This window comes from Castor canadensis, chromosome 13 (assembly GCF_047511655.1).
Source record: "Castor canadensis chromosome 13, mCasCan1.hap1v2, whole genome shotgun sequence".
In the NCBI taxonomy this organism is placed as follows: domain Eukaryota; kingdom Metazoa; phylum Chordata; class Mammalia; order Rodentia; family Castoridae; genus Castor; species Castor canadensis.
The window spans coordinates 50,880,130-50,904,508 of record NC_133398.1 but is presented as its reverse complement, the minus strand read 5'-3'; the positions used below and the strand labels follow the sequence as shown (position 1 = coordinate 50,904,508).

At 36.2% G+C, this 24,379-nt stretch overlaps 1 protein-coding gene and 1 pseudogene across 1 annotated transcript; both read right to left on the bottom strand.

Annotated features, from left to right (window-relative positions):
- Positions 1 to 1,637: 1,637 nt before the first annotated feature.
- Positions 1,638 to 2,179, bottom strand: LOC141415644 (interferon alpha-2-like; annotated as a pseudogene).
- Positions 2,180 to 17,201: 15,022 nt separating this feature from the next.
- Positions 17,202 to 17,768, bottom strand: LOC109688729 (interferon alpha-21-like). Its single transcript, XM_020167277.1, has one exon. It carries the CDS (start codon positions 17,766 to 17,768, stop codon positions 17,202 to 17,204), a length of 567 nt encoding a protein of 188 aa, XP_020022866.1.
- Between the last annotated feature and the right edge of the window lie 6,611 nt (positions 17,769 to 24,379).

The following is a 24,379-nucleotide window of genomic DNA, read 5'->3' as shown; positions in this document are numbered from 1 at the left end:
TAGTACTCACCTGGACCTGCAGGCTTTGTTTGCTCAGATTTCTCCTGTGTGTGCGCCTCTGCTACAAGCCTTCCCCTTTCCAAGCACTGGGAAAGGTGACACTGCACCCACATTCTCAGGCCTGCATGTTTATTTACAGTTCATGTGGGAGGTGGGTCTTTCCCCCTCTCCTGTGCAGTTCTCCTCCCACCTCCACTTTCACAAGCTTTCCTGCTCCTGATTACTGGGCGGTGCTGCTGCTCCTGCTAGCTGCCATGTTTGTTTATAGCTCACGTGGGAAGTGGGTCTTCCCTCCTCTCCTATGGAGTTTTCCTCCCTCTGCCACTCTCACAAGCTTTCCCGTTCCTGGTTGCTGGGCACGCGCCCCTGCTCCTGCCAGAGGGACAGTCCTGGGAAGGATTCCCTTCCCCCAATCTTCAGCACTCAGGGTGCCCCACCCTCTTTCCTGCGTGTCTTATTTGTTCTTATTGCTTATTACTCATTTTCTCTTTTTTTCCCCGGGGTGGAGGTCATCTGTCCAGGGGGCTATGTTGCTCTGGCCCAGGCTTGTCTGTGGGAGTACTGCGGTACCACGAAGCTCACCTGGTTTGCATCTTCCCAAGCTGTCTGGGTGCCAGCGACTGGTGGCCCGGGGCCCTCCTGGTTTCTACGTTTAACGTGAGGTGGAGATTCTCTGCACTGGCTGGAGATGTGGAGGGGTCAAAGTTATGCCTTTTCTCAGTGATTATGCCTGCAAAATGTGTCTCCAGCATCTCTCCAATATTTCACTATACGAGGCTCGCTTTCTGCTTCCTCCTTCTAGCTGCCATCTTGGAATCTGCCCCTTGCTTTCATTTTTAAGTCCTCACATGCCACAGTCTGTCTTTTTCTGAACAAATTTTGTGGTTTTTCCTTCTTCCCATTGAACAAGTTAACAGCTGGTATTAACTAAGTAGGATTAATGTTTTTAGGTTTCTTTATCTATGAAAATCAAAGATAAAAGAAAGAAGAATCTGTATTAAGTTTGCCTCTATATCCTGAGGTCAGCATTCAACCTGGTTTAGAGAATTTTTTTAAGTGTTGGATTTCCATCCAAGGGCCACAATACTGTTAGGTAAGAACTGTTTTACTAAGTTGCATTCCCAATATGTGAGAAAGTCAGTTTTACTGTATAATTTGAATATAATAATGATGGATAAAGAAATTCCACCTTCCACTTTTTTATAAGGTTGTGCAATAAGGCTTAGAATTTCTTTTTAAAGAATAAACACAAGTAGCTTCTGTAGTAAAAATTTAATGAGCAAAGCAAAAAAAATAAATGGACTATTTATAAAGAATGCATTTTGTTATATTAACCACAATGTAAAAGTGCAAATACTATTATAATGTCAAAAATAATTTAAATATTACAACTAGTTAAATGAATAAATATTGGACCAGGTAAATAAACACATGTATGTGGAGATCTGTAAGTAAAGTTGAAGAAGAGTTGCTTAATATACTTGAAAACATCTGACAAATTCATTGAATTGATGTCATAATTACCACATAAATTTAGTCTTTGAAATGCAGAATTGTAGAAGTTAGATACAGTGTATTAATCGCTGAGAGTCATTTCCATGTTGAAGCCAGTCTCATTCCTCATTCCTTAATCTTTATTACAAGTTTGCTGATAAAGAGAAGGGTCTCATGATTTCTGTCTGACAACTTCCCAGGCACAAGAGCTGTATTTCTTCCCTTTCAGGTAAAAAGCTATCATTTGGAAGTATTTCCTCACAGCCACTGTGTAATCCTCATGCATCAGGGGAGGCTCTCCCTCCCCCACCTCCTGTGTCAGACAGGTTTCCAGGTCTGTCAGCTGCAGAGAGAGGCCACTGCAGAATTTGTGCAGAAATGTCTTTCTGAAGCAGCAGAGGAGTCCCTTGTGCTGAAGAGGTTGTAGATCTGCTGGGTCATCTCATGGAGGACAGAGTTGACTTGAACCTTCTGGTCCTATTTTCCATCAAACTCCTTCTGGGGGAATCCAAAGTCATTTCTGTCCTTCATGCAGGAGAAAGGAGAGATTCTCCTCATTTGTCCCAGGAGTTTCAAGGCCCACCTGCTATCCAGGATGCTTATGAGGCAAGTCACAATCCAGGGAACACTCTGACCTGCAGCTGAGCACCACCAGGGCCATTAGTAAAGCAAAGGGCAAGGCCATTGTGGATGTTGCAGATGCTGCTGGCCTGTGAGGTGGGTGACCCTGGACTTTTGTCTCTATGTTCTCTGAAGACCTGATGTGCTCATTTGACTTAAATAGGAAACTTTGGAAGTTCTATTTTCTGAATGCCCTGCCCTTACTTTCCACTTTTCTTTTTGCTTTCCTTTGTGCTTTCATTAATTAGGTTTGGGGTGAGATTTCAACCATTTTGCTTTTATCATTGCCCTCCCTCCGCATGCCATCAGAACCTTGTTAGGTAATTTTCTTATTTGACCCCTGCATTAAAATTTAATAGCACATATCTAAAGAAATAAACAGGAGTTCTGTACTTATATTTTTACTTTATACATTAAAAAGAAATTGAAGAGCTTAGTTTTTAATTAAGTTTAGGGTTAGTAATGACTAAAAATTCTAAGCTGAAAATTAAATTTAGATGCCATATATTCAATTTGAGTTTACAAAAGTACTTTTGTTTTTTTTATTTACTTATAAATTAGGATTTATTTTCTTATAAATTATTTATTGACTAAATATAGTTACATAATTGTAATGAATCACATTGCATATTCCAGTATATAAATTTTTAAAATGTAAAATGCCACTTTAAGCAAATCTTTAAGTATCTTTCAATAGTGCTAAAATAATTGAAAATATAAATTATTTTCTTTAAAAATATTTTTTTTTTGAAAATTTTTTAAAATTGTTTATTCATTTATTCTTATGTATATACATGGTTTATGCCATCTCTTATTTTCTTAACATTTATTTTTATTATAAGTAACTTTTAATTTTGTTTCATGCAAGAAAGTATTTTTACCTTCACTAGCTGCTAAATAGTCTTCATAGTTAACTTATCTTTGTTTTAGAAGTTGACATATTTACTGATGTGTTGAAAAACCCTGGTATAATTAAATAAATAATGCACTCAATTTGTCTTCAGTTCCCATAGCAGGAACATTCTGAAGCACTTAAGATCAAGAACACACCCAAGATAGCAAATAAGAGTTGAATATTCCTACAGTTAGAGATCAAGCATGTCATGGAGAGAATGTCCCCCAATTGCTGTCATCTATTTTTTAAGGTTTGTAGCACTGATCTTGTATACAATTTGTGTGTCTTTCATGAATTCAGTATCAATGATACTCAGGGATACTCAGGGAAACCCAAGAAATGAATGTAAATGCTAAGGAATAAACTGTTGTTATAGTCGAGTTTTGCAGAGGCAAAAACCATTGAGACATATGAGATGTTTTTCTCTCTTACCAACTACTTTTTTTCCTACAACTGAGCTATATCACACCCAATGAGAACACAAGATTGGTAAAACATCACTTTGATTTTTTAAAAAAAATTGCATCAGAATTCATTTTCCAAAAAATCCTTAGTGATTTTAAGTATAGTTAATTCTTATTAAATAAAAGAAAACTTTTTGTCCTAATGTCAACAATGTGGTATAAATATACTGAAACAAATGGATGGTACAATTGTCCTGTATAGAATACAATATAGTAGATATCCTTCTTTCTCATTTCCTTTTTCTTAGGAAACAAAAATTGTTTCTGGGTGCTGGTGGCTCATACCTATAATCCAGGCTACGCAGGAGGAAGAGATAAGGAGGATGGTGGTTCAAAGCCAGCTTAGGCAAATAGTTCATGAGACCCTCTTTCAAAAATATGCAACATAAAACAAGAAGTGATGGTGGAGTGGCTCAAGGTGTGGGCCCTGAGTTCAAGCTGAAGTTCTGCAAAAAAAAAGTCACATTTTGCATCCCAGTAACTAGAAATGAAAGGAATAAAAAATATGCCTAAGTGTCATGAAAAATGAAAGAAACAAAGCAATATTCCACTGGGAAAATTAGTGATGTAATATAAATTGGATACATTCAAATCAGCAAGATGAAGGTTAAATGATGATATAAAGGTAATATGGCTGAAGGAATGTAGAGAAAGATAACAAAGAGACATGGTCTCAATGAAAAGTAATCATTCCTGAGTCCACGGATTATTTTCAGTTTTTCTGAATCCAGTCTTCACAATGAGTCAAAGAAGATCCAACAACCAAACATGAGTTTATACACAAGAAAGGCAAATTTGTGAGGGTATATATTTGCTCTGGATAATGTACAAGTGTTAATTGTAACAACTTCTCAGCTGGTGCATAAATTAATTCAGAAGTAATATTCTTCTTGCCATGTCTGACAAGAAGTAAAGAAAATGATAATTTCAAAGGATACGTTAGAGTTAAACAGAGTTAAATAAAAATATAGTATTCCTAACAAGAATGAATTTAAGTTTTAGAGTCTTTATCATCAGTCAGTGTTCTTGGCACTTATCCAATCAATTCTCATTTTACCCTGTGAAGATCACTACATTTTTTAATATCTCTTGCACCCCTATCATGTGCCCAGCCACACTGAATCACTGAGAACATCAGTCAGTAAAGGACAGGAGGCCTACTACTATGACCATTTAAAAAGAGAAATGAAAGCACTCAGAGCTAATGAACTGTGGGGCCACAGTTGGCACCTACAGAATCTTACTCAAAATCCTCAGCTCTTCCATACTCTCCAGGATATTTCTGGCCATAAGAAACAGAGATGATTCAAGGCTGATCAGTTGTTTCCAGCAGTGTCCTAAGTAATGACAGTCTTCCTCTTCAACTCCTTGTCCTCTTCTTCACTAAAAACCCCATTGCTTATGCCACATATGTTACATAATCACTAAATTCACTGTTTTACTCATCTAATATCTTATGGGATTTGTCTTTATCAGTATGTACATTTGTAACCTTGAATGTGTTTATAAAACTCTTTGTGCATACTTGTTAATAGTCCTTGGTCCAATGTTTTAGCCTGCAATGGTTTGTATTCTTTGTTGTATATGGCTGTAGTCACACCTCTAACCACCAAAGATAAAGCCTTTCATGACCTGACTTATTTTCTCTTTAGAATACTTCTCCAGGAATTTGCAAAATATATTTGAGCAGATAAAACATCGTATCCACCATTGTTTCCTAAGCATTTTAGCCCAGATCCTATCATTTTAAGAACCCAGTCAATATTTCTAGAGTCATCATTTTAATAATGATAGCAAAAGTAACTTCAATACATACAGAATATATTTTAGATGATGATGACCTAAATATACTTACATCCTCATCATTCTTCCCTAAACTTGTAATTGAAGATTGTGCAGAGTATTTAAAAAAAGACTAGCTATTTGATTTTTCAAAGTTTCTATTTTTATTGTCTCAGATATGAGCATGAGAAAGAAGGGTCTGGTTATCATTGGAATACTCACTCTCTATGTTGTGATGATCCTCAAGGTCCAGTAAGGAGTTACCTGATCATACTCTACCCCTCATCAGGTAATAAAGACACAATTTGAACACTGGCACGTGTTTCAAGTCTGTCTTCCCTATACTCTTGGCTGTTTTGAACTTCATCCTATGTCTTGGGAACCAACTTAAGTGCTTCTTTCAAAGAGTCAATGATTCTGTGAACATTAATGAAGGACATCATCCCTTAGTTTAAATCATGGAACAAGACTTTGGCCTAGGATTTTTAAAATAAGTGTGGGATGCACAAAAGGCAATTTTTCCTTCTAAGATAGTATTAATGCAAATAGTGTAAAAATGGAGAGTGTTCTCATTAAAAATTTTGCCATCTCTCTACATAAGACACTCATATGGAAATCCTTTCCCACTGTTTTGCACCTGGATATTATATGAGAATAAATTCAGATAAATTTAATATGGTGGAAGTGACTCTTGTCCTATATCTTCATGGTACCTAAATTCAATTCTATGTGATTTATCACATTTTCACAGCTTTGGTAGAAGTAGAATGTGCTCATGCATCACAGTCAGATTTGCAGTTATATGTTGAACATGGCAAACCCCCAAAATAGGTGGTCCTCAGGAGCTTGAAGCATTGTTGGCCTCCACTGAGGACACCCAACCAAGCAGTCATCTGATCTGAAATTCCTACACTGAGCCTCTTTATAAAGGAAAGATAAATTTGTATTATGATCTAATTGATGAAAAAAAATTTTGTTTATGTGTTACAGAAACTAGCATCAATTGCACTGGCAAGTGTCTTTAATAAATAATACCTTGAAGAATCTTTCCTATAAAAATTCAATTTGAGGAGGAATTCCAAGATGGCGGCTAGAGGTAGGAAGCAGAAAGCGAGCCTCCTACAGTGAAATCTTGGAGAGACGCTGGAGACACACTTTACAGGCATAATCACCGAGAAAAGCCATAACTTTGACTCCTCCACATCTCCAGCCGGCGCAGAGAATCTCCACTTCACGTTAAACGGAGAACCGAGGAGGCCCCCGGGCCGCCAGTGGCCAGCGCCCATACGGCTTGGGAAGACGCGGACCAGCTTACTGTCGATTAGTACACTAACACTCCCTGTTTATACCTTTGAAACTCTCTTGTCTGATACCTTGTTCTGCTTTCTCCCTCTTGTCTGTATATTTGTTTTCCCCTTTTCTTTAACTTCTTGCTTTCCATCTCAGCTCACTCTTCCGTTCTCAATATTACCATTGTTATTATTACAAGCTAGAAAATATTTAATTACACACAGTACAGGGACAGTAACAACACCAAGGACAATGACAGGAAGACAGAAAAAACAAGGAAACCAGTTTCCCCACAGCAAAAAATTAGTACAGGAACCAGAGGGGAATGAAGAGAACAGAAACTCAGAGCCAGACTCCAACAAAATGAAGATAAACTATGCCAAAGGACCCAATGAAGCCTACAAGAATAATTTAAAAGAAGACATACTACAAGTACTCAATGAGAATTTTATAGAGATGATACTGGATAGGGTCAACCAAAATGTACAGGAGACACTCAAGAAATTCCAAGACAATAAAAATAGAGAATTTGAAAAAGCAAAAGAAGAAATAAAGGAAACCATAGAAGCACTGTATAAACACCAAAGTGAAAGAGAGAACACAATGAATAAATGGATAAATGAACTCAGGACAAAAATAGACAACAATAAAGAAGAAAACAGCCAGGATATGGAAAACCTCAGAAAAAAGAATGAAACAGAACTGCAAAACAAAACGGAAAGCCAATCCAGCAGAATAGAACAAACAGAAGACAGAATCTCAGAACTTGAAGATGAAATGGTAATTAAAGGAAAAACCGAAGAACTATTAATTAAACAACTCAAGACCTGTGAAAAGAAAATGCAAGAACTCACCGACTCCATCAAAAGACCAAACTTGAGAATCATGGGCATCGAAGAAGGAGAAGAGGTGCAAGCGAAGGGAATGCGTAATATATTCAACAAAATAATAATGGAAAATTTCCCAAATCTAGAGAAAGATATTCCCATACAAATGCAAGAGGCCTCCAGGACACCAAACAGACCAGATCAAAATAGAACTACTCCACGACATATCATCATTAAAACAACAAGTTCAGAAACTAAGGAAAGAATATTGAAGGCTGCAAGAGAGAAAAAACAAGTAACATACAAAGGTAAACCCATCAAAATCACAGCAGACTTCTCAACAGAAACATTAAAAGCAAGAAGAGCGTGGGGTGAGATCTTCCGGGCACTGAATGAAAATAACTTCAACCCCAGGATACTCTACCCAGCAAAGCTATCATTCAAAATAGATGGAGCAATAAAAGTCTTCCATGATAAGCAGAAACTAAAACAATATGTGACCACAAAGCCACCATTACAAAAGATTCTGCAAGGGATCCTGCACACAGAAAGTGACACCCAACTCAACCATGAAAAGGCAGGCAGCACCAAACCACAGGATAAGAAAAAGCAAGACAGTAGAGAGTAACATCAAGTTAGGTACACACAATCAAACCTTCAAACAACTAAGATAACTAAATGGCAGGAATCACCACATACCTATCAGTACTAACACTTAATGTCAATGGACTTAATTCACCCATCAAAAGACACCGTTTGACAAAATGGATTAAAAAAGAAGATCCAACAATTTGTTGCTTACAGGAGACTCATCTCACCGACAGAAATAAGCATATGCTTAGGATGAAAGGCTGGAAGAAGATTTACCAAGCTAATGGCCCCCGAAAACAAGCAGGAATAGCAATACTTATCTCTGACAAAGTAGACTTCAAACCTACATTGATCAAATGAGATAAAGAAGGACATTCCATACTAATAAAAGGGGAAATAGACCAAAAGGAAATAATAATCATCAATCTGTACACACCCAATGTCAACGCACCCAATTTCATCAAACATACCCTAAAAGACCTAAAAGCATATATAAACGCCAACACAGTGGTTGTGGGAGACTTTAACACTCCATTATCATCAATAGATAGGTCATCCAAACAAAAACTCAATAAAGAAATCCAAGATCTAAAATATGCAATAGATCAAGTGGACCTAGTAGATGTCTATAGAACATTTCATCCAACCTCTACACAATATACATTCTTCTCAGCAGCCCATGGAACCTTCTCCAAAATAGATCATATCCTAGGGCACAAAGCAAGCCTCAGCAAATATAAGAAAATAGAAATAATACCGTGCATACTATCTGACCACAATGCAGTAAAAGTAGAACTCAACAACAAAAGTAAAGACAAAAAACATGCAAACAGCTGGAAACTAAATAACTCATTACTTAATGAAGAATGGATCATCGATGCAATAAAAGAGGAAATTAAAAAGTTCCTAGAAGTCAATGAAAATGAAAACACAACCTACCGGAACCTATGGGACACAGCTAAGGCAGTCTTGAGAGGAAAGTTTATAGCCATGAGTGCATATATTAAAAAGATTGAAAGATCCCAAATCAATGACCTAATGATACATCTCAAACTCCTAGAAAAACAAGAACAAGCAAATCCCAAAACAAATAGAAGGAGAGAAATAATAAAAATAAGAGCTGAAATCAACGAAATAGAAACCAAAAAAACCATACAAAGAATTAATGAAACAAAAAGTTGGTTCTTTGAAAAAATAAACAAGATCGATAGACCCCTGGCAAACCTGACTAAAATGAGGAGAGAAAAAACCCAAATTAGTAGAATCAGGAATGCAAAAGGGGAGATAACAACAAACACCATGGAAATCCAGGAAATCATCAGAGACTACTTTGAGAACCTATATTCAAATAAATTTGAAAATCTAAAAGAAATGGACAGATTTCTAGATACATATGATCATCCAAAACTGAACCAAGCGGAAATTAATCACCTGAATAGACCTATAACACAAAATGAAATTGAAGCAGCAATCAAGAGTCTCCCCAAAAAGAAAAGTCCAGGACCTGATGGATTCTCTGCTGAATTCTATCAGACCTTTAAAGAAGAACTGATACCAACCCTCCTTAAACTGTTCCATGAAATAGAAAGGGAAGGAAAACTGCCAAACACATTTTATGAAGCCAGTATTACACTTATCCCAAAACCAGGCAAAGACACCTCCAAAAAGGAGAACTATAGGCCAATCTCCTTAATGAACATTGATGCAAAAATCCTCAACAAAATAATGGCAAACCGAATTCAGCAACACATCAAAAAGATTATCCACCACGACCAGGTAGGCTTCATCCCAGGGATGCAGGGGTGGTTCAACATACAAAAATCAATAAACGTAATAAACCACATTAACAGAAGCAAAGACAAAAACCACTTGATCATCTCAATAGACGCAGAAAAAGCCTTTGATAAGATCCAACATCATTTCATGATAAAAGCTCTAAGAAAACTAGGAATAGAAGGAAAGTTCCTCAACATTATAAAAGCTATATATGACAAACCTACAGCCAGCATTATACTTAACGGAGAAAAATTAAAACCGTTCCCTCTAAAATCAGGAACCAGACAAGGATGCCCACTATCTCCACTCCTATTCAACATAGTACTGGAATTCCTAGCCAGAGCAATTAGGCAAGAAGAAGGAATAAAAGGAATACAAATAGGTAAAGAAACTGTCAAAATATCCCTATTTGCAGACGACATGATCCTATACCTTAAAGACCCAAAAAACTCTACTCAGAAGCTTCTAGACATCATCAATAGCTATAGCAAAGTAGCAGGATATAAAATCAACATAGAAAAATCATTAGCATTTCTATACACTAACAATGAGCAAACGGAAAAAGAATGTATGAAAACAATTCCATTTACAATAGCCTCAAAAAAAATCAAATACCTAGGTGTAAACCTAACAAAAGATGTGAAAGACCTCTACAAGGAAAACTATACACTTCTGAAGAAAGAGATTGAGGAAGACTATAGAAAGTGGAGAGATCTCCCATGCTCATGGATTGGTAGAATCAACACAGTAAAAATGTCTATACTCCCAAAAGTAATCTACATGTTTAATGCAATTCCCATCAAAATTCCAATGACATTCATTAAAGAGATTGAAAAATCCGTTAAATTTATATGGAAACACAAGAGGCCACAAATAGCCAAGGCAATACTCAGTCAAAAGAACAATGCAGGAGGTATCACAATACCTGACTTCAAACTATATTACAAAGCAATAACAATAAAAACAGCATGGTACTGGCACAAAAACAGACATGAAGACCAGTGGAACAGAATAGAGGACCCAGATATGAAGCCACACAACTATGAGCAACTTATCTTTGACAAAGGAGCTAAAAATATACGATGGAGAAATAGCAGCCTCTTCAACAAAAACTGCTGGGAAAACTGGTTAGCAGTCTGCAAAAAACTGAAACTAGATCCATGTATATCACCCTATACCAAGATTAACTCAAAATGGATCAAGGATCTTAATATCAGACCCCAAACTCTTAAGTTGATACAAGAAAGAGTAGGAAATACTCTGGAGTTAGTAGGTATAGGTAAAAACTTTCTCAATGAAACCCCAGCAGCACAGCAACTAAGAGATAGCATAGATAAATGGGACCTCATAAAACTAAAAAGCTGCTGTTCATCAAAAGAAATGGTCTCTAAACTGAAGAGAACACCCACAGAGTGGGAGAAAATATTTGCCAATTATACATCAGACAAAGGACTGATAACCAGAATATACAGGGAACTTAAAAAACTAAATTCTCCCAAAACTAATGAACCAATAAAGAAATGGGCATGTGAACTAAACAGAACTTTCTCAAAAGAAGAAATTCAAATGGCCAGAAAACACATGAAAAAATGCTCACCATCTCTAGCAATAAAGGAAATGCAAATTAAAACCACACTAAGATTCCACCTCACCCCTGTTAGAATAGCCATCATCAGCAACACCACCAACAACAGGTGTTGGCGAGGATGCGGGGAAAAAGGAACCCTTTTACACTGTTGGTGGGAATGTAGACTAGTACAACCACTCTGGAAAAAAATTTGGAGGCTACTTAAAAAGATGGACATCGATCTACCATTTGATCCAGCAATACCACTCTTGGGGATATACCCAAAAGACTGTTACTCCAGAGGCACCTGCTCATCCATGTTTATTGCGGCACTATTCACAATAGCCAAGTTATGGAAACAGCCAAGATGTCCCAGCACTGACGAATGGATTAAGAAAATGTGGTATCTATACACAATGGAATTTTATGCAGCCATGAAGAAGAACGAAATGTTATCATTCGCTGGTAAATGGATGGAATTGGAGAACATCATTCTGAGTGAGGTTAGCCTGGCTCAAAAGACCAAAAATCGTATGTTCTCCCTCATATGTGGACATTAGATCAAGGGCAAACACAACAAGGGTATTGGACTATGAGCACATGATAAAAGCGAGAGCACACAAGGGAGGGGTGAGGATAGGTAAGACACCTAAAAAACTAGCTAGCATTTGTTGCCCTTAACGCAGAGAAACTAAAGCAGATACCTTAAAGCAACTGAGGCCAATAGGAAAAGGGGACCAGGAACTAGAGAAAAGGTTAGATCAAAAAGAATTAACCTAGAAGGTAACACCCACGCACAGGAAATCAATGTGAGTCAATGCCCTGTATAGCTATCCTTATCTCAACCAGCAAAACCCCTTGTTCCTTCCTATTATTGCTTATACTCTCTCTACAACAAAATTAGAGATAAGGGCAAAATAGTTTCTGCTGGGTATTGAGGGGGGGAGCGGGAGGGGGTGGAGTGGGTGGTAAGGGAGGGGGTGGGGGCAGGGGGGAGAAATGAACCAAGCCTTGTATGCACATATGAATAATAAAAGAAAAATGAAAAAAAAAATTCAATTTGAAAGTTGGAACCTCAAGATTTTAAATGAGTGAATAAGTTGTTATAACATTATCTATTTAGGAATATAAATCATGTTCTCCTACACACTTTTAGTAACCTCATAATGCATAATGTAAAGCATATGTTAAAAACAATCTTCTGATTTTGCTCTCAGATATTTTTCAGCTGGGGAAAATATTTGAGATTTCTTGGTGTGGGGACTTAGGGAGCAACAATGAGATTGCTTAGTGTGACCCATGAGTATATTTTTATTGTCTCCTTCTAACTTTACTTTGAGGATTGCTGATGAGGGAAAATGATGCTTCAATTTCCTCCCTGACAACCTCCCAGGCACAGTCTCTGTATTCTTTTTCCTGCAGAGAATGGATGATTCCTTGGAAATAGTTCTAGAAAGCAACTCTAAAATACCAACAAAATGGATTTTCTTCATTTTCAGGCTTCAGTTGTTTCCAATTCTGACCAAGCCTGGAGAATAGATTATCAAGGATGATCAGATCCCAAGCAGCACAGTTGTCCTGTGACTTGAACAGGTTGAAGATCTGTAGGAGCAACTGCTGGTAGAAGCAGGTGGTTTCTGCCTTTTGGGTTTAGATGATAGTCTATCTTTTCCAAGGAAATTTGAAATCTGTTTGTCATTTGGGCATTTCTAAGAGGGTTTTTTTAAGCTGATGAATAGCTGAAAGTTCTGCCTGTTTTCCAGATCATGGCTCCAAAGCATTTGCTTCACAGGTGCACAGGTAGGCTGGAGCAGAGCAGGGTGGAGTTCATCGACACACCTGACCATTTCTCTTCCCACAGAGCTGTCTTTAGAGGATACGACCTGACTGAAGTAGAAAATCATATCCCTTCTTTCTTTTCTCTCTTCCTCTTTTTTGTATTTTGGTTTTGACACTACAGATGGAATCTAGGACCTCCTACATACCAGGCTATCACTCTATCACTTGAACCATGGCCCCTGCCCAACTGTTTTTCCTATACTGTACAAAAACCAACGAAACAGGTTCATTCCAGTCCTGAGGTCAGTTGACACTAGGAAAGAGCTTGTTTTCTCAACTCCGAGAAAAGTAAAATGACTGTCAATGGAAAGGAGTCAGGCTTCTCTACAAACAGAATGAAACCACCCTCCAGACTGGACACTATCTTCCTTTGTCATGGTCAGTAGGTGGCTATCCACTTACATGAATCTTTCAGTTTCTGAGTAAAATGGATCCTGTTTTCTATTTCCTTTTGACTGCAGCAACAATTACATCATTGTAACGGAAAAATTTCCTCGTTTCCAAAAATACTCATTGGAAGAAAAAAATATCTGTTAGATAGGAGTTTCTGATAAAACAAAAACTTTCACTCAAGTTTCACTTTTAATCAGTGGATTGTAGTCTTAACAGGAAATTGGTGGGTAAAACCCACAGGGGAAGAGAAAACAGCTGTCTGAATACACAGGGCAGGTTAATGGGGAGTGGATGAAGAGAGCACTGAATTGACTTGTACAGCAAAGGGAAGAAGCATATTGTGATTCCAGTATCAAAGAGCATGATTCAGAAAAATAGAGAGAAAGGGGAAATCATGTGAGACATCAGAATCAGCAAGGAAACACTACATTTTACTTCAGAAAGGAGACTAATGTCTCTTCCAGGTATTTCTGCAGGCTCCCATTTCCTGGAATACAAAATTAAACTTCCATGTGAAGGGAGACTATGCTTCAGTCTTCTTCAGGACTCTTCCAAGAATTCCTTTTTACTCTTTAACTGCCATGTTTTGCAGGTGGCTGCTAAGATAGTTTTGGGAGAGTTCACAATTCTGATATGTATCTTTATGAAAATATAAGAAAACAGTTACTATATTATATGGTAATCATAACCATTATGACTATAAAAAATATCTTTGAAGCGTGAAGAGATTTCTGTATTGATCCTGAGTCTTGGTTGCTTGCTGCCTTTGACACAGGTGACCACCAGCAAAGCTCTTCAGTTTTCCTTAGTGTGCACACACGGGATCCTGCTTTTTGTTCCTGGTAGGTTGGCCATTATTAAATCACATGAAATAGAAATTAAGGAAAGCTCTACAGTAAATATTCTATGAAATGCAGACATTTAATTTAACTTCTGCACAATAGAACAGAAGGAAGCTCCAAGTGAATAGGTGGTAAGGTGAAGGAGGAGAATGACAAAGGTCATTCTCTCTGACATCATAGGTCTTCTGTATTTCCACCCAGATGTTTATTTCCATTTCCAGATGTTTATAGCAGACTCCTTTTCTTGACTGAATATATATAGGACACTCCTTTAAATGAAGAGTGATAAATTTTCAGCATGTCTACAATTGAAGAAAGAATTATCCTTTCTTAGACCAACTCTTTTGGAGGCCACTCACTGAGAAGTTGGAAATAGTCCCTTAGAATTTTAGAGGAAGACAAATGATAAGTCTTCTACACAGTGAAGAAAAATTGGAAAAAGGCCTACCATAGTTTGAATATTATTCTATGAAGGATACTATGCTAAGTGCTCAAAAATGCATGTTTTCATTTACTATTGACAACTGAATAAATATTTTGAATCCATTTAATTTATGAGAAAACTGAGATTTGGAAAGATGGAATGGTTTGCTCCACATAACACATATGTCCAAGGAGAATGGAATTTCAATGTAGAACTCTTTATTCTGAGTTACAAATACTTGTTAGGTTTTGTGTTGTGAATTTTGGTTATAATTATTAAATTATGTTGTTTAAATTATTAAATATCCCTCTACTTGGTGTGGAATTGCACAATCCTCACCAGGTTTTTATATTTCCATGATTCATATATTTTTGTCTGGTTTTGACTTTTTTTGAGCATTGGGTAAGATATACACTGATCAGCTTTGTACTTTCATTTTGTAAAGAAAATGTATCAGCTTTTATGTCCATGGTATCTTGATTATTTCTGGAACCAAATGAAATTGTAATAATTAGCAAACCAGAAATATTACAAGGGATAATGTGAAAGAATTCTTATCAGATTTATCTGTACCTGAGAATGAAATGTATTTGGAAGTTTTTGTAATATGACAGTGTGAAGATAATTTAAATTGACTTCTTATATCCAATAATTCCAGGGCTCCTTATATCATCAGCAGTGAGGTATGAGGATATAGGTTTGTATTAAATTTCTATATCTGCACAACAAATTAGTAAAACTTGAATGATATTCAAAGTAGTATTATTTCAGAAGATGATAAGTTATTGCTGAAAGTAAATATGGTGTGATTTTAAAAAATGTTGAATATATTTACATAATTTTAGCATAACATTTCCTCAAAATCTATTCAGAAAAAAAACATATTGCAGAGTGAAAATTATACATAGAAAAAATAGCCCATTCTGTATGTAATCCATTCTGTTTGCTTCATTTTAGTATCAATAACTTCTCTTATTTCCAACTATTCAAAAATGATTTCTGTTGATTAATTCTACCATGTGTTGCCACTGCCATCTATTTTCATAAGTAGGGGGCGGGTTTGGTCCACACCTTCTCTGAATCCCCTGGTTCTTCTAAGCAAGTTTATTTATGTAATTATACTGTTACCTGTCCCCTGGTGGGACTGGAATTTGGACTCAGGGCCTTGGATTTGCTTGATAATGTGTATTTTTTTTTCTGGCAAAAATTCTGGGGATTGATCTCAGGACCTCCTGCTCCCTAGGCGGATGCTCTGCCACTTGAGCCATGCCTCTATCCCAGAGTCAGTCATTTTTATTTAGTTGTTTTTTTAAGCTATCATTCCAGGTAGGACTAATATACACTCAGGTTTAAGAACCAGGAGTTTCTACAAACTGTATTCCTTCTATAGTACTTACCTTGTTTAAACCTAATTTTTCTAATCTTTGAACAAGGGAAACAACACCTATTCTCTGTTTACCCTTTACAAAACATGTAATTGCAACAGAATCTGTTTGCAAATATGAGAATAATTCAGTTTGAAGCTACTTAATGGTTAATTATACTTCTTGGTATGTCTGTAATTCTTTCATTTTATTTTATTTATCTATTTTTTGTTCTAGTGGTTCTGGGGCTTGAACTACTTGTCACCATTTCTTTAGGAATAAAAGGTACTTGTCATTTCTTATTTGGAAAGTAATTACAATCTACCTTTCTTTTTTTTTTCCTGGGTTTTAAACTCAAGAGCTTCCCACTTGCAAAGCAGGTGCTCTATCTCTGGAGCCCCAAGCCCAACCCTACTTTTCCTTTTTTAAAATAAGTTCTGCTGGGCACTGGTGGCTCATGCCTATAGTCCTAGCTACTCAGGAGGCAGAGATCAGGATGATTGTGGTTTGAAGCCAACCCAGGCAAATGGTTTGTGAGACCCTATCTTGAAAACACCCAACACAACAAGGGTTGGTAGAGTGGCTCAACGTGTTGCCATGAGTTCAAACCTGAGTACTAAAAAAAAAAAATAAAGTTCCATAATGTCTTAGAAATTTTGTTTAAAGAATAAACACAAGTGAGAAATGTCTATAACAAAACTTCAATGAACTAAGCAAAATAAGAAATTAACTATATACAAAAGCATATTGTATTCACCACAATGTAAAGGTACACATAATACATGTATAAAACAATTTAAATTTTATAAATAGTTAAATAAATAATTAAATAGATGGATAGATATATCTGCATGGGTGAAAGGAAAAAGTGTCCTGCGAGTTGAACACATGTTCCTAATACTCCTTTAAACATCTGACATACTTATGGAAGTCATGTTACAAATGTAACAGAAATGAGTCTTTGCAGTGGCAGAACAGGTTGATGATGCAGTGTATTAGTCACTGAGAGTCATTTATATGTTGGACTAGGTCTCATTCCTCACTCCTTAATCTTTCCTCAAAGTTTGCTGATGACAAGATGGATCTCATGATTTCTGCTCTGACAATCTCCCAGGCACAAGGGCTGTACTTCTTCTCTTCCAGGTAGAGAGTAATCCTGTGGAAGTACTTCCTCACAGCCAGGGTGGAGTCCTCATGCATCATGGGAGGCTCTTCCTCCCTTCCTTCCTGTGTCAGACAGGCTTCCAGGTCTTTCATCTGCTGAGAGAGGTCAGAGCAGAATTTGTGCAAAAGGGTCTTCTCCCAAGCAGCAGAGGAGTCTTTTGTGCTGAAGAGGTTGTAGATCTGCTGGGTCATCTCATGGAGGACAGAGATGGCTTGAGTCTTCTGGATCTGGTTTCTATCAAAGTCCTCCTGGGGGAATCCGAAGTCATTTCTGTCCTTCATGCAGGAGAAAGGAGAGATTCTCCTCATGTGTCCCAGGAGTATCAAGGACCTCCTGCTACCCAGGCTATGAGTCTGAGGCAGATCACAGCCCAGAGAGAAGGTTGACCTGTAGCTAAGAACGAGGACCACCAGTAAAGCAAAGGACAAGGCCATTGGAAATGTTGCAGATGCTGCTGGCCTGACTGAGGTGGGTGATCCTGGACCTTTGCCTCTTGGTCTCTGAAGACCTTCATGTGCATTTGACTTAAGTAGGGAACATTTGAGGTTCCATTTTCTGAATGCTCTGTCCTCACTTTCTGCTTCTCTTCTTGCTTTCCTTTATGCTTTCACTACTTGGTTTTAAATGAGCAGTTCTCAATCACTTTACTTTCATCATTGCACTCCCTCCTTATGCTGCCAGAGTCTTTTAGATATTTTTTTCCTAGTAGAAATCCTTATTACAATTCAATAACACAGATAAATGGAAAACTATGTACACTAGCTATACTTTCCTCTATACATGAAAAGGAAAGTGCAAATATTTAAAATGACAACAAAAATTTTAAGTTGAAAGTTAAATTTAAAAGCCATCAATATTTAATTTGGCTTTATTAACATACTTTTTTTATTCACTACAAATGTTTACTTTGTAAAGTGCCTTAAAGCATTCTCAGTATAAAGGATATTATATAAAATATTATTTCTCATTTCCACTAGTAATGTAATACCTAGAACATCTTCAAATATAGTATAAAATAAGAAAAAAGTCACTCTCTGTATTTCACAAGTAATCAGCAATTAGGTGACAAAAAATTAGTAAAATAAGTAGCTGGGCACTGGTAGCTCATGCATATAATCCTAGTGCCTCAGGAGGCAGTGATAAGGACAATCTCAGTTAGAAGCCAGCCAAGGCAAATAATTCTCAAGACCCTATCTTACACACATAAAAAAAATCACAAAAAATGAGTTCAAACCCCAGCACCTCAATAAATAAATAAATAAATAAATAATAAAATAAAATATTTTTTCTAGTGTTGATAAAATATAAGTACATTACACTCTTAATTTTTAAAATTTCTTCATAGCCTTTATTTCATTTTTATTAGCATGTGTTCTGAATATCCTTGCATTGGCTAATATATTTTTGTTTTAAGTGGAATTAATTTACTTAGAAATTGTGATTTTTATAAATTATAGTTTACTTGTAATTCAGTAACTTTTAATGCATGTGTGTACTTAGGTAAATGAATAAATTACATTATTATATAATTTAAAATTTGTAAAGAAATCCATAAATCTTTCAAAACTCACAAAATATTTAATATAAAAGTATTCTACCTTCTGTTCTTAGTATAAAAACATTTAATTTTGCTTCACATGAGAAAATAATTTTTAAGTTCACCAGCTCCTAGAAAATATCAAAATCAATTGATGTAATTATTAATGTGTTGAATACCTTTACTAAATTAAAAAATACAATATTTTGTGTTTAACTCTCATAGCACATTTGGAAACACTGAAGTTCAAACATAAACAATGCTTACAATATAGCAAATGGCAGACCAATTCTGTGATCAATCATGTAATGAAGAGAAGGACTTCATCCATCAGTCCTATCAGTCACAGTCACATATTATCTATAGATTTGTAGCTGAGATGTTACATATATTTTTTCTGCATCTTCCATGAATTCAATGTCAATACTTCTCTAAGGATACAAAAGGAAACCCCAAAACAGAAATAAACACTAATAAAAAGATTTTTATTAGAGTTCAAATTTGGAGAGCCACTAAGCTTTGCAATAGCTAAGATTTGTTCATATACCTCAAACTAATTGGGAGGTACAGCATCCCCAATAAGAATGCAAGACTGAGAAAATATTTCTTTGATGTTTAAAGAAAATTTTTTGCATTAGAGTTCAAATTTCTCAAAAAGATTCAAGCTCTAGGCAAATATTGCAAAAGGAAAGAAAACTGTGAACTAATGATAATAATTGAATATAGATAATAAGCTAATGGAGTGTACAGTTTTCCTGTATAGCAGGCAATACAGCATACAGCTTTCTTTCTCATGTTCACATTCATAGAAAGCAAAAGTTGTCACTTTTTGTATTGCAATGACTGAGGACAAAGATAACAATATAATGCCTGAATGTGACAAAAATGAAAGAAGGGAAGTAGTAATGTAGAGGGATTTCATCATTTTGCCCAATGGATAATCATAAGACACAACTTGAAATTTATAATGTCAAAGACATTATTCCCATCTTCTTGGCCATTTTTAACTTTATGCATTTGGGCACCAACTTAAGTTCTTCCTTAAAGTAGTCAATGATGCAGTGAACTTTAATAAATGACATCTTACTTGAATTTGAATTGTGGACTTAGACTTTGGGATGGAATATTTTTAGCAGTGTGTCTGCAGCAAAAAAGGTTAATTTTCTTCCTTAAACATCATTATAAATAGGTAAAAAATGAAGAATGCTTTCATTCAAAGAACTTGTCCTTTCTTCCTGTCAGTCACACAAATAGACTTCCTACCTCACCATCTTTACCTAGGTATCATATTAGATTAAATTCAGGCCATTTTAATATGGATGACAGTGATTTTTTCCTTTACACTCTTGGCCTCTAAATACACTCCCATGTAACTCACCATATTGCTCTCTCCTCCTTTGCCACTGAGAAGAATAGTCTCAAGTACCACAGTCACTTTTGTAGTTACATGTTGAAGATGGCAAGCCAAAAAGTAGATGTGCCAGGTACTTGAAAGATTATTTGGAGGTGGCCTAACCTAAGAAATCATCTGATTATGAGTCCCTGCATTGAGTTTGTATATGCAGGAAAGACAAATGTGCATTACAATCCAATTACTGGTGATTTCTAAATCTGTTGCAAATATCTGACAAATATCTTCAAACTTAATGTCATAAAGAATTTTTCCTATAAAAACTAACTTTCAAAATTTTTAAATTGCAAATACCTCTTAAGAATTAAAACAAATAGAATTATAAATCAAAACATTATTTAAAAAAGCAAACAATGTTCTATTCTCTAAAACTTTGCAAACTCATAATGCATCATTACAACATACTTAAAAATAATCTCATGATTTTGATTTCAGATATTTTTCTGTTAGTGCAAAAATCTGAGTTGAGATTTCTTTTTTGGACTTAGGAAATGATGTAATTGCTTTGAGAGAGTCACGACTGTCTCTTTCTTCCTTACTTACTGACTTTTCTTTGAGGATTCCTAATGAGGGAAAAGGGCACTTCACTTTCTCCTCTGAAACCTTGCTGGCTTGGGAGCTGTTGTTAACTCATTGTTTTTCTGGAAATAGTGGATGATTCCTTGGAAATACATGTGGACCACTATCCCCAAATAAGGACAAAATAGTTTTTCCTTGCAACTCAGTCTTAGTTATTCCAGACTCTGATGAAGCCTGTGGAGTAATTTATCAAGGATAAGAATATAATGTAAACACAAATTTACAAGAGAGGGTACTGAATATATTTCAGGTCAAAAGAGGTATATGATTATGGAAAAGATTGATTCCCTTACCTTGACATTCCATAATTCAAATAAAAAAGGAACAGTCTAGTCCTTTGTACACAGGTAAAGTTTTTTTTAAAAAGCCCATCATCTATCAAGGCAACATGTTTATAATTTTCAGAAAATATGTATGTCAATGATTAGACATTACAAAATCATAAATGTGTAAATATCCAATATAAAGACATTAATAAGTTAAATTACACAAAGAAATCTTAATGTTTGATTGAAAAGTAAGTGAAATTGTTAAGGAAATAATTATCATGGAAGATTATTACAAAGTGGTATTAAGTAGAACCCTGATAAACTACTATGTCACCTGCTTGTTGAGCATGATTCGTTGAAAACATTGCAAAAGCATGAAAACAAATTGCAGGTGGTATTAAGCCACATTCTTCTCCAGGAGAATTCATTCTTCTCAACAAACAAGCTTCCAAATAATTTTCAGTGCACAGTGTTCTAACTTCACCTTTTATGTTTCCTTTTCATTCTACTCCCAAACAGTTTCTACTCCATTGTTTCCACTATAACAGATTCTGCTGAAGACACCACTGTCATCTGTTCTCAGGTAAACTGGAACAATTTAGATCTTACCACCCCTGAAGATACCACCACCTTCCTTCCATGCATTTCTCCACTGGGAAGGAGAAACACTTCCCTGTTTCTCCTTCTCACTGCACTGGCATCTCTACCTCAGTGCCACTTGCAGACTGCCTTCTCTGACTCTCCTTTAAATGTTGAGGATCTACAGGACAAAGTGTAAGTCCTCATCTCTTGTCCCTCTATTTGTGGATAACCATATCCATTTCCATGCCTTGAGATATGCAATGAAAAATCATAACTTGATACCTCCTGCCCATGCCATTTGCTGTACATTCTAGATCATATTTCTGATCTTTTGTGTTCTGATAATTTAGAGAGGACATCTAGTATTATTTTCCTGTCTTGCATCATTTGTACTTAATGATTCCTTACTTCTCTGTGTAATAGTTCATGTAAGTGGCCTTTCAGTGTTTTTCTTTCTTTGTAAGCCTGAAAGTTTCAGCAGAGAAGGAACTGTGTTTTATTCTTCTGTATTTCTTGACAGTGCTTCCAAGATCTGCCAGATTGATACTTTATATTTATGATGTGAATGGAGTAAATGAATGAGGGAAAATATTACTATCCATTTTTCAGTTTGGTTCAGAAAACTGGCATTTAGATTTTGATTTTAGAAACAACAAAACCTAGTTTTATAATAAATAACAAGACACAATATTTAGTAAACTGGAACAGTGAATGTGTTTTACAATTTTCATATTACATAAAAGAAACATCTGTTGTATGAAAAATAAAATAATATGAATATGGTTAGATGAAAGAATAAAATGCAAATAAATATCACATCTGTCACCACTGATTTAATAAACTCTGACTAAAACATAAGTAACATCTTATTTAGTGACCAAGGACACATGTACAAGTGTGATACAGCCAATCAGTCAGGGAAACTCATTTCAAGATGACCCAGGGTCACCATCATTACTTCTAAACTTTTCTTGCAACTTTGATGAAGAAGAGAAGATTCTCATGATCTCACTCTGACCATTTCTAAGGCACAGTCACTGTGTTTCTTCCCTTCCTGGCAGAAATGGATTTCCTGGAAGTAGTTCTTTAAGCCCACATAAGATCCCTGTTTGCCAGAACAGATTCTTGCTCTCCAATCACCCATACCAAGAAGGTCCTCATTTCTTCCAACTGCTGATGGAGCCTAGTCCTGAGTTCATCTAGGAGGGTCATGTTCCATTTAGCAGAGGAGTGTCATGGTAGAAGAGGTTGGAGAACTGATGGAACATCAATTGTATGCTTGCCTGAAGGATCCTGGCTTTTAGTAATGACCATCTGCTCTCCTGACATATGTCTGCAGGTATCAAAAGTGTTAGCAGCCCTGAGATGTTGATAGCAAATTTTTATTGTCTATGTAGTTAAAGGTCTTTCCCAATAAAAGCCATTTTACCTTCAGCAAGCAAATAATTTTTAAATGTAGTCCTTTTTCTCCAATTTGTAAATTATTGAGCTCTTATGTTTCTCACATTTTCTGATTTTGGGACATGGGATTTATTGATGATATTGTCTTTCATTAGAAGCTAATGTTACAGAAGCTAATGACCTTCAGTTCTATTTGTTTGCTCTGCTTATTTATAATCCACTCTGACAATGCAGGGCAGGAGTCCCAGCCTAATATGCTAAACAGTAGTAAATTTTATTTCCTTGTTTATTCATAATTTTTTATTTTAGATCTAAACAGCAATAACTAAAGAATTTTTATAACTTCTCTTTTACATACTGGTATATTGGCCAAGGTGAACCTTGCTGCCTCTGTATTACATTCTACTTTATGTTAAGGTTAATTGAATAAGAAAGGCAAAGAGCTGCACTATTTTCTATATAATTTATAAGACATAAGATTTGTTTTATTTTGTTTTGAGATAGGGTCTGCCTATGTAGCCCAGGGTGGCCTAAAACTTATGATCCTTCTGCCTCAGCCTCCTGGAATGGTGGAATTACAGGCATGAACCACCACATCAGCTAAGATATTAGAATTTTTTCTCATTTCAACTTTTCTAGAAAGCAAAACTCCACAGTTGTTTGGGGGCAAAATGAAAATCAATGTGAGTCTGCATGTTATGAAAATGAAAGAAGGGCAGTGAATTTCCCCTGAGAAATGCAAAGTGTTAGCAAAAGTTGGAGACTGATCGGTATGGGAGAGGGGAACAATGAAGGCAAATGCTGAAGTGCACAAAAGTCACAAGACTGCTGCTACTGCAAGAACCACAAAGAAGAGCAACCCCTGGATCAATGATTGGCCCTCAGTTTTGCAAGACTTTCCACCTGTCTGTTCTTCCAATTAATCCAGATGTGATCTCCCCTTGGGCAATAAGAAAAGAGTCAAACTGTCATCGGTGGCTGGTGTTTGTGAAGTTTCACTTTAAGATAGGAACCACTTAGGTTGGATGACCGAATAAGAATTTCTGGACAAGTCACAATGGTGAGAAAATTTAGGCCGAGCTTTAAAGTGAGTAGAACACAAAGGCACATTGTAATATGCAGAGCATGGGTACTCTGAGAGAAACACATGGAGCAATTCTTCCAACAGTGGTATTTATGGCAAGAAAGGTGGGTAATGAGTTTTGGCTCTAATTCACCTTAGGAAAAGGACCACCCTTTGTTCTGACACTAGGTATAATTAGTCAT

Coding starts and splice junctions, on each gene's coding strand:
- LOC109688729 (XM_020167277.1), bottom strand. CDS start 17,768: ATGGCCTTGTCCTTTGCTTTACTGGTGGTCCTCGTTCTTAGCTACAGG.